Source organism: Carassius auratus, chromosome 42, assembly GCF_003368295.1.
Source record: "Carassius auratus strain Wakin chromosome 42, ASM336829v1, whole genome shotgun sequence".
NCBI classification, from domain to species: Eukaryota; Metazoa; Chordata; class Actinopteri; order Cypriniformes; family Cyprinidae; genus Carassius; species Carassius auratus.
Window position 1 is genome coordinate 1,649,753 of NC_039284.1, and position 16,210 is coordinate 1,665,962.

General features: G+C 36.5%; 1 protein-coding gene across 2 annotated transcripts; it reads right to left on the reverse strand.

The window, feature by feature from the left end:
* Positions 1 to 12,836: 12,836 nt before the first annotated feature.
* On the reverse strand, positions 12,837 to 15,543 carry LOC113060395 (homeobox protein Nkx-2.4-like). Of its 2 annotated transcripts, none has more exons than XM_026229284.1 (2): positions 14,689 to 15,543; positions 12,837 to 14,319 (listed from the first exon to the last, which is right to left on the reverse strand). In XM_026229284.1, the coding sequence occupies exons 1-2, from the start codon at positions 15,056 to 15,058 to the stop codon at positions 13,679 to 13,681; spliced, it is 1,011 nt and encodes a 336-aa protein (XP_026085069.1). In that variant the 5' UTR covers positions 15,059 to 15,543; the 3' UTR covers positions 12,837 to 13,678. The 2 variants fall into 2 exon arrangements, with proteins under 2 accessions (XP_026085069.1, XP_026085068.1); XM_026229283.1 differs by having other exon boundaries at positions 12,897 to 14,346; positions 14,689 to 15,540.
* Between the last annotated feature and the right edge of the window lie 667 nt (positions 15,544 to 16,210).

A 16,210-nucleotide genomic window follows, 5' to 3' on the forward strand; every position in this document is an offset into this window, starting at 1 on the left:
TACAACCAGTCAAAAGCATAGTGAAGAACAGCAACCTGTACGTAAATATTTGGCTTTAAGAAGAGAATGAGTCATTGAATCATTTTTAATACTATGAACTAACTTAATCGGACATCTGATCTCTTAATTCCTGATCTCTGATCTCTTAAATCTATTAAATGCTTTAAACACTTCAGAGCACCAGTGATATATGTGCTAGAAAACAATATATAACACATTGTAGCCTGAAATCCAGGCTTCTTTTTATATTGTCATATCACACAGCCCTAAAACTTGCTCTTTGATAAAGACATTATTGACATAACAGTAAACAATTTTGAAATAATTGCCTCAGAATGGTCAGTTTTAAAACTCAATATGGGACATCACACTGCACCACTATTGTTGGAAAAAAGATTACCAACAATATCAAGCTACTTCAAAGTTAGTATCTACTTTAAGTTAGAACTTCCCTTAATCTAAATTGTTTTACAGTATGTAGCTTGTTAACTGTAATAGGAATATGGGAAACAATACATTTTGATTACCTTGCCTTCACTTAAAAATATTCCTCAGTACAGTGTTATTTTAGTAATTCATTATGCATGTTGTACTACAGCTGTAAGGTTTAAATATGCAAGCTAGATTCTTAAATAGCCATTAAACTAATGCTCAGAATTCCCCTAGAGTAAATATGCGTGTTTACTCCAATGCTAGTAAGATGAAGTGAGGTTCGAAATCCACCTTGAATATTGATGTACCCCAAACTTTGGAACCACCAGCCAGATGATGTCCCTTTGAAGGTGTGTGAAGAGAAGGGAACTGTTGAGAAAAAATAATGTGCACCATACCTGATATGGGAAACAAGTGCTCTCAAGTTTCTTTGCTTTCCTTATACTTAGAGGCTATCAATGTTGAATCTGTGTAATTTTGGATATGACACATACTCTGAACGAGATGCAAACACTATCAGTTTCCGTATAAGGATTGACATCTAACATGAATCAAAGGAATGTCAACACTTGACTGATGCAGTGGGGGTGAGGAGGGGTAATGTTGCTGATCATGCAATCAGCAATAATGCATTTCAGTTTATGATCTCCACCCTTGAGTTTTGCTACCAAGGTTTTTTTTTTTTTTTTTTTTTTACAAAAATGCATTCCATGTAAAACAGCATATACATGACAGCACCTCGCTGGCCTAGGTGCAAAATGTTTGCATGAAATATGAATCCTTATTTAACTTCGCACATAATCCATTGAATTTGGCTGGTAAGGTTCAGTTTTTATTGAAATTAGAAGAACCTGAAACCAGCAAAAGATGCTCAAATTCATCAAAAATATATTTCCCCTTATATTCAGCTCAACATTGAACAGTAGCAAGGCCACACATTTTCAATTCACTGTGTATGACTAAAATAGGTTGGCTGCCATAAAGTGCAGCATTCTGATGCATATCTTTTTTATGACCACTGCTGGATAGTTGCTTTTATGGTTTGTTTCACTTGCCAGCTATAAAATTGGGAAGGTGTAGTCCTCGAACAAGAGTGTGCTTCTGTTCATACACACATCTCTGCCTTCTATTAATGATGGACTTGTACATGAGCAGTGAAAACATGCTATTCAGCTAATCATAACAGATTGCCAAGCGATGCAGAAGGAAAAAGAAGGCCAAGTCGCATTCATGTGATTGAAGCACTGACTGTCTACTGTTCAGGTCTCTACATACAGTAATGTAGGATTAATAAAGCCTTTCAGCTGCAAGCATTCTTTATAAACTCATTTCAGAATTTAATGTGACCCTTAATCTTTAAAACTCATGTATTTTCCAGTTTGCCAAACTGTTTTTCACCCATGTTTCTTGTTGAGCTTGACTCCAAAAGAAAAGGTTAGTGGTGGAGCAGAAACAGAAGGCAAAATCTCCCTTTAATCAAATATCAGGTTTTTATGTAGGATCTTAGTTAGAATGCAGCATCACTGTTATAAAATAATATTTTGTTTATGCCGTTAACCGTGAACTGTAAAGTAACTTTTATTCTATACTTTCCCATGGTTGTTAAAACTTCTTATAACTTAAAATCTAAATTTAAGTACCGATATTAGTGATACAAGGTGCATTTTTTTTTCTCAGTCTACTAAAGTTATCAATTTTTTTAAATGTCCTAACTCCATGATGGAACAGTATATCCTAATTTTATCAGGGAAACAGAGCGAGATTCCATTCACTGTCAAAATGGACATTATCTGAATATAACACTTGTCCAGCAGGCAAATGGGCCTCGGTAGAGGTTTAAGAGCTGTAATGTTGGTGAAGATTCTGGAAGGGCAATGCGGTCAATCAAAGGCCACCTAACATCTCTCAGCCCCGGTGGTGGGTGTTCCGCTCCGTAATTCTCTGATTTGACTTTGATGTGCCAATTTGCTGCTGATGAATAATTGTCTGGTTTGCTGATAGCTTGTGGGAGTCAAGAGCATTCTGGTGGCACTTAATGCAAATGGGATATTTGGGATCAGCAAATCAGGACTGTGTCCCCTGCATGTCTGCCATGTGATTCGGTGGATAAACTTACCAATTAGCGATGTTTGAAGAAGCTCTTTTTGATTAGAGCAATCAGTAAACAGCACAGCCTCTCTTTGATTGTCCTTGTGATTAGATGAGTTGTCACTTGAGAAGTTGTTGGAGATTTTAATGTATGGCCTTATAGTCCTGGAAAGTACAGTAATTACCTGATCTGTTTTCTGCAGCATAGCACTCAGAATAAAATGTGGTCGCTTGGAAAATTCTGACCAGCTCATTTTGCCTATTTTTTGGAGGAGCACAGTTAAAGTAGCCAGTTTGGAAGATATGAAAATTCAGCATGTTCCTTCAAAGAAATTGTAGCATGTAGTAACCCAGGCTCATTGGAAATACAGTACATGACTCCATTTCTGCATAACATGGCATAAGTTGCTCCTGGTGCAATTTGCTGCACTTTTCAGGTGAACATCCACAAGAGGTGCCATAAGCAATAAGTATATTTTTCTTAGTTTAATGCCATATGTTTATGTTCTTACACTTGTTCAGTTCTCTCTGAAAAAGTATAAACGTGAATGTGGCAACATTTTATTACATTATGCAGATATCACAGCAGTTCAGAAATTACAATTTTTTTTTTTTACAATCACTTTGCTACTATTTTCAGAACCTTGATGTAATTTTTCAAAATTCTAGACACAAAACTCAAAACCGTTATCACTTGTAGCACAGGCTGTCTAATGTTCAAAACACTGCATTGTGCATTCACATCTTTAAAGAAATCTTGCATAATCATTGGTTCAAAACACACATTTACTGTGAAATGCCATTAAAACATAACTGAAGATCATCCACACACAAACAACCGATAGTTTCACTGTGTGATTGTTCGTACAATCATCAAATATAGGTGATCATTATGGTACTACATGTACAGTAAATACATCTCTGTAAAAGTACTGCAGTAGCAGAGAGAATACTACAGACACAGTGGAATCATTGAATAAAGTTTGTAATATATTGATGCAAAACACTACAGTACAATCACAACATATGTTTATTTGATTAAAAGTAATTAACTATGAAATGGAAAAGAAAAGACAGTACTGTAAAACATCAAATGCAGTGTTCCTTAACTTGCTTGCTTGTACTGTAGGAAAAAAAAAAGAGGAATGATTACTGTACTTCTACATTGTCATCAACTCTGTGTTGTGGATTTGACCACAGGATCTCATCTACATCAAAATGGATGTTTTCATTAGCCAAACATCTTGGGAAAAAACCTTGGGCCATGGCGAATCTGGTCTGACACTGGTCTGCTGTGATGTCATTGCAGGTGTCATCCATGGCCTGGAGAGGAGTGACTGGGCCTGCATCTTATTCAAAAGTTGTCTGCGATGAACAAGTGAACTAATGAGCAAGTTACTACAAACTACTACTTTAGAAAAACCATGCATGTGGACCAGATTATGATACAAACAGCAAAATGTAGTTTACAAATCACAAGCTATGCTATAAGTGTTTTGAGGTCAAACACAGTATTATTTAAGGAACTGCACACAAATAAGTCTTTATTTATTGATAATCTGCCCCTGTAATCATAATTTGTCTGGAAAGGAACACACATTACCGGCGTTTTAATACCACGAGTAATCATTTCAGCTGGAAACTGCAGTGCAGTGTATTTAAAGGCATGTTTTTGCAGCTTCAACTCACAAAGATAATGCTTTAAAATGGATTATTGCAATTAGCAAATGCAACTCCAGCCATGCAAAAACTGTTAATGGAAATAATCCCTGAAATGATCTTCCACAGTATATCAAATTGCTTCTGATGAAAACGTCTGTGGAATATCGAAATCCTGATTATGCCCAAAGCAGCTATTGATTAGGAAAAAAACATCCCACTCTTAACATAGAATCCAATTATTAGGATGTACACGTCTTAGCAGGCACTTATGGCTTAATCAATACTACTAGAGCATGTTCATCTCTTATGAAAGTAGAGGAGAAAGATCAGAAAAAAAAAAAAAATCAGGATTAGGCCTGATTAGGATGGGTTTAATGTGCTGTGTAATGATTAGGGGACTGGCCAAGCTCGGCTAATTAACCATTAAGTGTTGCTAGACCGAGGATTTGTGGGAAACCTGTGTTGCATGTCTTCTTTCTTTCCACTATCATCACTGACCCCCCAGCAAAAGTGAATTCAGCTAAAACATTTTCTTTGGATGTGCCGGTCCCCCCTGTGGAGTGAGGTGAATGCATGCAACCTCTGTGACCAGCTGTTAAATCAGGGCAAGCAAACACTCCAGTGTCTGCTGTGGCCAAGAGGCTAGCCAGCTGTATTGCATCTTTGTCTGCACTTCCTGGCCTAATTGGCTTTATTTGCATAATATACATGGGTCGTATGCATTATAACATTATGCAGGTTATAGATAAATGCAGCAGGGAATGGACTTGAAAAGTGATGCAAGACACACAGATACATTTGCATTCAATCATGCGGGCACTGTCTGAAAATAACTGATGGATAAGTTGGACAAAGGAAACTAAATAGCCAGAAAGTGTGCCACTGTGAATGCACTGCAGGAGCCTCAAAGAGAAATCTTAATTTCTTTCAGTCCACATCCCAATCCTTTGTTGATTAGCCAGCTCTCAGTATTTGACATCCCGGGTGACTTAAGAGGAGGAAGAGGGGACAGAACGCAGGATTTGGGGTGTAATCCTGTTTGTCATCTGGGGCACATGGACTGCCAGCTATTGATTCCCAGCAACAGTCTAGAAATTTGTTAAGGGGAGCAACAGGCATCTAATTGTAATACCTTCTTTGGAGTGGTACGTCTCTTGATGAATGGTGAAGAGTAGACAGGTTGTCGCAAGATGATAATTGGAAAGAGAGTGGGTGGTCCTGTGCTGCTCTTTGGCCTTGTGTACGAAACATATTAGGCCTGACTTGGTGTGCTTGTATGAGAGGATTTCACACAATAACAAATGTGCTAACATTCTTAGGTTCATCTCCACTTAATGAAGCAAGCATTGGTCTTTTAATTTGTTGGACTTAATTAAACTTGATTAAGCTTATTAGTGGACACAAACCATGTGCAGACAGATAAACTTTAAATTCTTTAAATGAATTAACCATGTTCCCAGAGTGATGGGCTACCCCTCATGGGTTAGGAGGAACTTTTTTCTGTAGTAAATTTACACTGATATGTATCATATTTGTGACTCTTGACCACAAAACTTTGTGGTCTTAAATTGCTGGGATATATTTGTAGCAATAGCCAAAAATACATTGTATGGGTCAAAATTATAGATTTTTCTTTCATGCCAAAAATCATTAGGACATGATGAAGTAAAGATCATGTTCCATGAAGATATTTTGTAAATTTCCTACTGTAAATATATCAAAACTTAATTGTTGATTTGTAATATGCATTGCTAAGAACTTCACTTGGATGATTTTCTCAGTATTTATATATTTTTTGTACCCTCAGATTCCAGATTTTCAAATAGTTGTACCTCAGACAAATATTGTCCTATCTTAACAAACCATACATAAATTGAAAGCTGTTTTTATTCAGCTATTTTCGACAAATTAACCCTTATAACTGGTTTTGTGGTCCAGGATCACATTTGCATTTTTTTTTTCAAGGGAAAATTTTTTGTCCCCCCCATTAAACATTAAATTGTACCTTTAGGGTTACAACAGCTTGTCACTGAGGCAGTACCCTCAAAAACATAGATCTTTTACTTTATTTACTCTTGCAAGCTTGAGGGTAGTTGTTACCTAAAAAATATATATATTAATGTTTTAAGCCTAAGGTTATAATGCAGATTTCAGTAGTAAACAAGGTTCTAAGTTGTCCCTTTAACTCTTTAATCTATAAACTATAAAAGTCTACTGTTCCATATAAGGCCTATATTAAAAACCTGTTGCCCATAATATAGTGCATGATTTAACTTGGTATCAGCTACTGGTTAATAGTTTATATTTTTCTTTTTAGCAAGTAAAAGCTTTCTAGTAATTTTACAAATGCTCCCCTCAAGTCTTGCTCGATTTGCTGTAAAAGTAAACAAATAATAACTTCTCTGTTGTTAGTAATATTTACTGGAGCATTTACTGGACTTGAGTGAGTACTGGAGTGAGTGAGTGAGTATCAAATATTATCAAATATGTTCATAGGGCTTTTGAAGAATGTTTTGTTTTTGTTAATGTATCTCTCAATCATCACTGTATTGCATTGCATTATGTATTTTGAAAATACTTTGATAAAACAAGCATTTTAATATCATCTAACTAAGGTATATTGTCGGGAAATATAGAGTGACTGATATTCGTTCGCACAAGGTGGGAAGTCGTGCTTATGACGGCATGTGCGTTCAAGTCACTTTGGTCAGAGCAAGATGGCGGAGCAAGATTTTTCTTAATTAAAAACACAAAAATACAGCAATGTTCTTAAACTCTTGTTGTAGAAAATGAAGAACAAAGAAATGTGCATTAGGTATACTTGGTTTTTTAATGTTTTCAATTATTTTATGAAGCCGCTGCCAACTTTATTGTTACAATTTGCATTTTTATATTATGATGCCATCATATTATGCGTCGTCGATTGACTTACTGCGCTGTAAATAGAAAAGCCTGACAATATCACAGCTAAATATCTTTAAGTATTGTATATTCTGCCATGTTAATCACTGACACACCCCTAACTCGTACAGATCGGGGCTTAAATAAAATCCTGAGCTCCACACTGGTATTTACGATATCGTGGTGGCGTTCATGTGCATTCAACTCATAAATACGATCTATACGAGATGACTTGAATGCACCATTACTCCGGGATATTGGTTTGTTTGAACTCAGAGGGAGTGTCAGCCACATTAAAGAAGTTAACAACTTAAGTCATTTGTGGATTAATGCATATTAGAGATGTGAACCGTTTAAAATGATTCAGTTCGATTTGGTGAACTGAATGATTCGTTCGCGAACCGGATATCCAGACTGCTTTGATTTGAACTCTCTCTCACACAGACACGGAAGAGAAGACAATGCTGAATAAAGTCGACGTTTTTGCTATTTTCCGACCAAAATGTATTTCGATGCTTCAAAAAATTCTAACTGACTCTCTGATGTCACATGGACTACTTTTAGATGTTTTTCTTACCTTTCTGGACATGGACAGTAGACCGTACACACAGCTTCAATGGAGGGACTGAGAGCTCTCGGACTAAATCTTAAATATTTTAAACGGTGTTCCAAAGATAAACGGAGGTCTTACGGGTTTGAAACAACATGAGGGTAAGTTATTAATTACATAATTTTGCTATCTGGGTGAACTAACCCTTTAATAAACATTATTATTTTAACTAAATGCTTTCAAATGTGGAGTGTCACGCAGGGAAATCTGGGAATTTAAGTTTACAGATTTTACTGTAAATGATATGTTGATTTATTCTTTTTACTTCTGATTGTACAATTTACAGCATTTTACTGTAAAATTAAAATGAAATGTACATTGAAATGTCAGGTTAGATCTTTTAAAGTTAATTAAGTCATTAGATGTCAAGTCATTCCCTGTACAGACTGCACTTTGTGTTTCTAAATACTGTAAGAAAACATCAGTATCTCACAGAAAGAAGTTTTGATAGTATATGTACCAACCTGATCTCATGAGAAAAATTTTACAATTTTATGAGGTGGCAATTTTGTATGCAAATGTATTACTCTTAGAAAAGAGCAAGAAGGTCCACCTTTTAAACCTCACCATCAGTTATTCGTAAGAATGTACCAAAAATGTCAAATTTGCCATGATAGTTAGTTGAATGCACTCATGTAAATGAATAAGTTACGTGCATCCAGCAGTGTTACACACATAATAGAGCAGCACGTAAACGTATGCAGCATCAATCCTCCCTTTCACACTTCTGAAGTGGTTGCACGCAAACAATTCATGCTACTGCCCGCCTCTATTTGAACCTCCATCCAACCCTGCCCTTATAAACAAACAAGGCCCAGTCTTGCAGCTGGCCATCGCCTTGGCAACTGTGGTTTGGGAAGAAGCTGTGTGCTAGTTAGAAAGTGTAGCATTGTAAGAGTCTTGCAGGGACCTAGAATACTTCAGCACTTTACAATGTGGCCCATTCAACCCTGATTTGAATTTTAGGAGCCGAATACAAATCAGATACCCTCGGCTCTTGAGAATCCCATTGTCATCTGAAGCATTTTCATCAAGGCATACACATTTTCACAATTGTGTCATTCAAAGCTCATGCTAAAGAAAGATCAGATGTGGATTAATAGTTGAAAATGAGGAAAACATTTCATTAATAATTAAGCAACGATAGAATACATTAAAATGTAATATTTTTACATTGGAAGTCATGCGATGATCTTTCTTGAGTAGGCTGGATTTTCATTTGCAATTATGCACAGTGCATTCATTCAGTGATAAATAAGTTACTAAACCAGTGGATTAAGAAGACAAGATAAGAATATAATTATTATTTAAGCTACATTCACATCCACACCGGCACTCTTAAATATTTAAAACCTTCTTTTTTTAAGGTCATAGTTGTAATAATGCTGAACTAAAAGCCATATATATATATATATATATATAAAATTACATTTCCTTCAAACACCTTTGTGGTCCATGGTGTTCTTTACCATTCTGGTGCCTAGTTTGGTCCTTCTGACAAAATCTTCAGACCATCCAGTTCCAATAAGGTCTATAATATCACACATATTAGATGTCTAAAGGTAAACAAATTTCTCTGGAGTGGTGTTTGCTGAAATTAATGAGGCATAACTAATCGTATACAGCCATAATGTCAGTGATGCTGAGACTGGCAACTAGAGACAGACCAGCCATTGATTCTTGCTTTAGACCTCTTGAAGAACTAATCAGCTTCTTTGGTTGGGCTGCACAGGCTTCGGAAGCCTATTGTGGCTCTGTGTCACTCGAGGTCAGTAGTTATTAGTGGTGATTGAAAACAGTTTCTTTAACAACTTATAAGCAGGATGAATAAGATGCATGAGGAACTTGGAAGAGGGATTACTGACCGGCCAGAGCTGCACAGCCAGGCATTGGGGGGAATGTGACATGGTTTGATAATAAGGGATACAACGTTCTCTCTCCCTCGCTCACTTTTCCATCTCTAATTTGCTTTCCCTCTCTCACGAAGTGAAATGCAACAGACTTCAGATGGGTGAATCGCCTGCACAATGCTAGTGGAATGTTATTAATAGCAATGGATTTAAACATTTCAAGACTAAGAATAGTATAATTTTCTTGCTGTGTATATACATATATACATCAATTCTATATTTCCCTATGAAGGCAATGGCAAAATTCACTGTCATTTGTTTAATTTTTCATTGTTTGGAGCATGTCTATTTTCCTCCAGTTTGAAATGGCTAAGATTAGGAAAGTGTGCATTTTCTAGGACACAGTCTGCTCTGATACAACAAAGCTGATGGTTTCTTATTCTTTTTGTAACTTGCCCTACCAAGACTACACAATCCTGCACTACTGAGATGTACCAGGTAAATACCTCCTTTTTAAAAACACTCACAATGAAAAATGTGAAGTGAGGTTTAGCTCTCAAAGAGAGGAGAGTGTTATGCCTGTATCCAAAGAATGCATTTCACCACCTGAGATGTGAATATAAAATTCTCAGTTAGTAATTCAGAGATTTATTCCATTGTCTTTTCTATGCACTGAAGCAAATATTCACAAAGCACCACATGAGTGTCTACTTTTATTTGGAAACACACAACAGAGACAGAAGTGTGTGTGTCAGAGTGGGGGTAGAGCATCACACACATTCAAATACCATTTCTGAAGTATGTCAGAGTGCTTCACTGGTTCGTAAAAACCCCAGTCAGATGATATTTTAAGGAAATTAAAATGTTGAAAATATGCATGTGTAATAAAACTATATGTAGCTTTGGTTTTAATATAGAGAGAGAATGAGTGAGACAATGAACAACGGAATTTGAAATTCACTATAGGTCTATTAAAAATAAACAGACTATATTTGTTAATTTACTTCTGTAAACTAGTCCAGCAGTGTCACATTTGTTCCCACATCCACTGTAATACTGACGTCAGGCTGTCTATGCCAATTAGTGCTGTCCAGGTTGCTAGGTCACCGTGGTCAATTGAAAGACACATCAATAGAACTTGAAAAGGTTTCTCTGCGATCAGACGTTTTGACATATTAAGTAGAATAATGGCCAGGGAAAATACAGACAGGGTCCTCCGGCTGGATTCAAATTACTCAGCGGTAAGAATTTGTTAAGATCCTGCAATTAGCGGGGAAGAATAGAGCTCCAAGGAAGCTATGACAGGATTGAGAAAAGCAATACTAAAATCTCTTGAATCTCTATGTTGTGGTTTCTTGACACTGAATAGATCTCGAAAAGAATATTTATCAATTTTCATTAAGCTTTTACTAACTATATTATAATAAACAGGATATACTTGCACCCCTCCACCAAAAAAAATCTAAAGCAAAATTTTGATACTAGAGGTTGCAATTGTTATCTGCAATAAGATCTTCGTCATATCTGAATTAACTGGTGCATTGACAAATGAATTGGTTCAGATTGTCATATATTATAACATTGTACCTATTTATTTATTTATTTATTTATTTATTTATTTATTTATTATCATTTAAATGTACAGAAAAAAAAAAGTTTTTATATGAATGCAAATATCAAAACTTCCTGATATAGTGACTGTTACATCATAAAGAGCTTGAAGACCATTAGACACTGCAAGAGGTGATAGTCTATCATTTATATCCTGCCTCCAACACCATATTATTTGGATGCCACTTACAAATGCATTCAGTCTTCCAAATGCTGAGTATAATAGTATCATAATCAGATCAAGTTTACACAGACTTTGAAAGACTTTGGCTAAAGCAGTTATTACCAGGTCATAGCCATTTTATAATGACCACCAAATATTTTGCTTTATTTTCCCAATATTCAATATCATATTAACCAATATTCATTATCCAGGTGTTTATGTACTTGATCATGTTTATATAAGGCATTTATATGTGGAAGATGTACATAGTAAACCATTTATACATTATTCCTTGACCTTAAGATTGTGTGCGTTTGGAGTCTGTATAAAACTTATATTGAAATGAAAAAAAGTGTGAAGTTGGGTTGGTGGAGATTATATAGAACTATTTAACTTTGAAAAGTTTTTTCTACTTTCTTGCGCCATTTTGACAATATATATTAATTTAAACAGAGCATCATTCACATTATGTTCAGTCTGTGTCGTTTGAAATAATGTGAATATGAAAAATTCCTTTGGTTAGCTTTTGATTAAGCACTGCAAATAACTTCATATATATATATATATATATATAGAGAGAGAGAGAGAGAGAGAGAGAGAGAGAGAGAGAGAGAGAGAGAGAGAGAGAAATAGTGAAAACGGTCTTGCTTCAAATTTCAGGGCTTGTCAATTAACCACTTTACATAAAGTTTGGACACTCATTGCTCTTTCGAAAAAAAAAAAAAAAAACATTTATTCTTATTTTATTTTATTTGTTCTGTTATGTGATGTGCCTTTATGGATTGTCCGATAGCTGTGAGACTTGTTGGATCATTCCATGAGTTCCAGGTAATGGCACGCATTATTCATCAGGCTATGTGTGTCAGCGTGTTTAAACTCGCATTCTGCTTTTTATATTTGCAATTAAATAGCCACAGTCTGCTTAACAAAATTATTCTTACAAGATAGATAATTGCGAATCATGTTAAACAGTTTCGGACTATATTCGTATTAACTTTTATTGCCAATCTACAATCTATTATTGAAGTCCACGGTATTGAAAATGTAAATATGCAAAAACAAAACGATTAATATTTTTTTACGGCTTATTACAAAATTTCAATAATCTATTTATTGCAAATCTAAATGTGTGCCATTTAATTACTAAGTATATTCAATAGCATTCAACAACATTGCTAATGTAGGATTCTGCATGCATTATTTTCGTGTTTAAATTAATACATATTATGTTAACTCTCCATATGTATTCTTCGGATCTGAACAGACAAGCAACTGAAATGTCAGGCAAGTTAAATAAAATTACCAAAAAATATCGTTCTCTCTTCTGCGTAATATAAATTGATTAAACCTAAAAATATAAATGGGTGACACATTATTATTATTATTATTATTATTATTACATTATTGTTATTGTTATTATCACCACCTTTTGTGTATGGTGGGCTTCAGAGATATTTAAATTAGGAGAGGTAACTGAATTTGTAACAAATTCAAGTAAATAAGTAGCCTAACTGTGAATGCAAATTTAGAAGTAAAGGGCAGACATTAAAATATGTTGGTGTCTAAATATAGTTATCTAAAAATCTGTGAAAACTTTCCTTCCACCGACTTTTTAATACTAAATGCATTTTCAGATATTATTTGAATAAAAATAAATACACACATTAATTCCCCAACATTGGCGTGCGGTTTAATTGATTTATTTTTAATGTTCAATTGGTTTAAAACATATAGGCCTATAGCAGCCATCGTCTTTGTGTCTTTGTTTTAATTTAACAAAAAAAAAAAAAAAAAAAAAAAAAGGAATAGAATAGAATAAATGACCAACGAAAAGACTCAAACATTTATATTACAAGTAACTTAATTGTTAGCCAAATATACATTCCCTACTTTCCATTTCTCTAAATGAATACATTAGTTTTTTTTTTACAATAGTCGCTTCAGTCGCACGTTCAGGCATTTTACTGAGATCTGGGAACCTTTCCATTTCCTGCTAGAAGTTCATACCTGAAATATGAAACATTGCTTCCGGTGTCCTGTCATTGCCATAGATGTGGGGCAGCAATTTTGTTTAATAACAGACCACATTCTACTAGGATAACAAAAGGAAGTCCAAAACAGAGCGTGACGCTATTGTTATTTTGTCCATTATGAGTAGCAGGGTAATTGTATAAAAACTGTGACCACAGAAACAGAAAATAAAAGTGGCACATTTCCCTCAAAAACTGGCTCTTTTTATCCGATCACCCGCCACACGGATGCCCGTGCGAAGCGCCGTCTGCTTCTGGCCTCACGCGCAGTTCTTAATTCAGAGGACGCTAAAGTTTCTGGAAAAACGGACGAAAGAAAAGGTGCCCGTTCTTACCACGTTCTGCCATAAAGCAAATTCGACGTGACCATGTTATTTGTGTAATCTACAGTACTGTCTATCTGGCCCATATTGTTCATCTGCGAGTGAAGTGACGGGGGACTGGGGGACATTTCCTCCAGGTCTTGGGCCTGGACCAGTGCGTTGACCTGCTGGCTTTGGTGCTGGTTCATAGAGTTACTGGAGGTAGGAAGCACGACTCCGGAACCGTTCTGCTGCTGCTGCATCTGCTGTTGGTTTGGCGTCGGTGTGTTGGAGCCGTTTTGACAAGGCTTGCCATCCTTCACTAAGACAGGGACAGCCACTCTCCTCGGCGACTGCTGCTGTTGACACAGGTTGCCCTCCTGTTGAAGCTGCTGCGCTGCTTTGTCCTTGGCCTGCCGCTTCATCTTGTAGCGATGATTCTGAAACCAGATCTTGACCTGCGTCGGGGTTAGATGTATCATACTAGCCAGGTGTTCCCTCTCGGGCGCTGAGAGGTATTTCTGTTGCTTAAATCTCCTTTCCAGCTCGTAGACTTGTGCTTGAGAGAAGAGCACCCGTCGTTTCCTCCTCGGCGCTGCGTGGAGAGGTGGGATGGATTTGGTGGTGTCGGCCATGCCTGTCAGCGCGCCCATTCCTGTCATGTTCATACCTGTGGAAGGTCCCATGAATCTAGAAACTTCAAAATATGCATACAGATGTACGGCCATTCAATTAGTAGCAGTGTTGGGCTAAGGTGGCAATAATTTGTGCATCAACAGTCTTGAAACGGTCATCTCAATGCGGCATTTGCGCATGCACAAATAAACGACATAAATGTTTCAGTTATAATTAACTTAAGCAGGAATCTAAACGAAGGGGAAACTAGCAGTAACAAAACAGCGACAATGCTAAGAAGGCAAAGTATGAGCAATGATACTGATGCATAAAACTAACGTAAACTCGTTACGTAAATAATTACTACATAAAAGCAACGAGCAACACGTCAAGAGATAAATCAGAATAATGCAAGATAACTTACTTGTTGTGTATCTCGGGTCAGGATTGGCGCCGTACCACCCTGTTGCTGCTGCGCTGTTTCTCATAGTATCTTGGTAAGAGGGTAGGTCCCCCATGTTGGCAATGCTGCCATTGCAGTAGCCCCCCATTGCACTGTGTGAGAACTGGGAAACGGAGTGTGGCATATGGTAGGTGGTCGCCACAGAGGCGTTGTGGCCCATAGAGTGTTGCTGCATGCCAGTCTGGGACACCTGAGGTTGCCGGTACGCTCCCAAAGGAGATGTGAAGTTTCCAGTGCTCTCCATGCCACTAAACTTCTTGTAAGTTTCCTCAATTGGGCTCAAAATATCTGTCACTGAGAAAGGTGTCGTGTGCTTTGGGCTCAGCGACATGGTTCAGAAAGCAGATAGATGTTTGGTGGTGGAGCGCAGCCGTGTTGTTGTGTCAGCTCTGTTCTCGTGGACGTCGACGTAAGAGAGTGCTTGTAGTATGCCCGAGATCCGATTGATCGCCTTGGAGAAGGAGGCGAGCCCTGGCCACTCTTATCTCAGGTTTATTGTAGCCAGGCGCCAGATTTACGACAAACATGAGGGGCGGAGCGACTCCATAGACCAGCAAACAATAGTCATTGACATCTCGGTAAAATAACTGTAAAAAAAAAAAAAAAAAACTTGTTAGTTTCACATTACATTTATCATGATACCGAATGAACATTTTCATTGGTTATATTTCTCCTTTTTGCCTTACAATTTACAAGTCTGATATGGTCCTCAAAAGCTTTCTCATATCTCGCTGTCAGTCTGTCTGAAGTCTACTTTTTCTTCTGCTGCTTTTTTTTAGGCGCTGTTAATCTGCTTCAATAGGGAATTCCGTACTTTTTCCAACTTTGAGAGCACTCGGAGAGTCATAAGCGCCAGTGCGCACTGTCAGATTGGCACAATGAAGACCCCCTCCAGTCTATGACCTAATTTATGCGTTTTAAGCAGCGCTAAGGATCTCTCCCAAATAAGACCATGGTAAAAAAATAATAATAATAATAATAATAATAATAATAATAATAAGAATATATATATATATATATATATATATATATATATATATATATATATATATATATATATATATATATAATCGACATTAGAAGTGCAACTACCTTTAAATAAGTTTTTAAACGAAGAGTTTGTAGTAGCTTTATAAAACTGGAACACTAAATTAACACTGAACATTTAATAAAAGTTTTCTCAGCACCACTCAATCAAGATCCAGTGTATAACGATAATAAAAAGCTGATTTAACTTGCTTAATTCATCCGACCTGTTTTAAACTACTATTACTATTTCCATGGCAATAACCTTACGAATGTGAGCAGGCCTATGAATATTAAAAATTACAGTTCACGTGTTCTGCATTCATAAACAAACTATTGAGAAGGTGTTGCGTGGCCTAATTTTGGCACTTTATATAAATGCAAAAGTGACGCTCTACAAATTAAGCTTTTACGCTTATGATCATTTATTGCTTCCAGTTCAGGAGCAAGAAACATT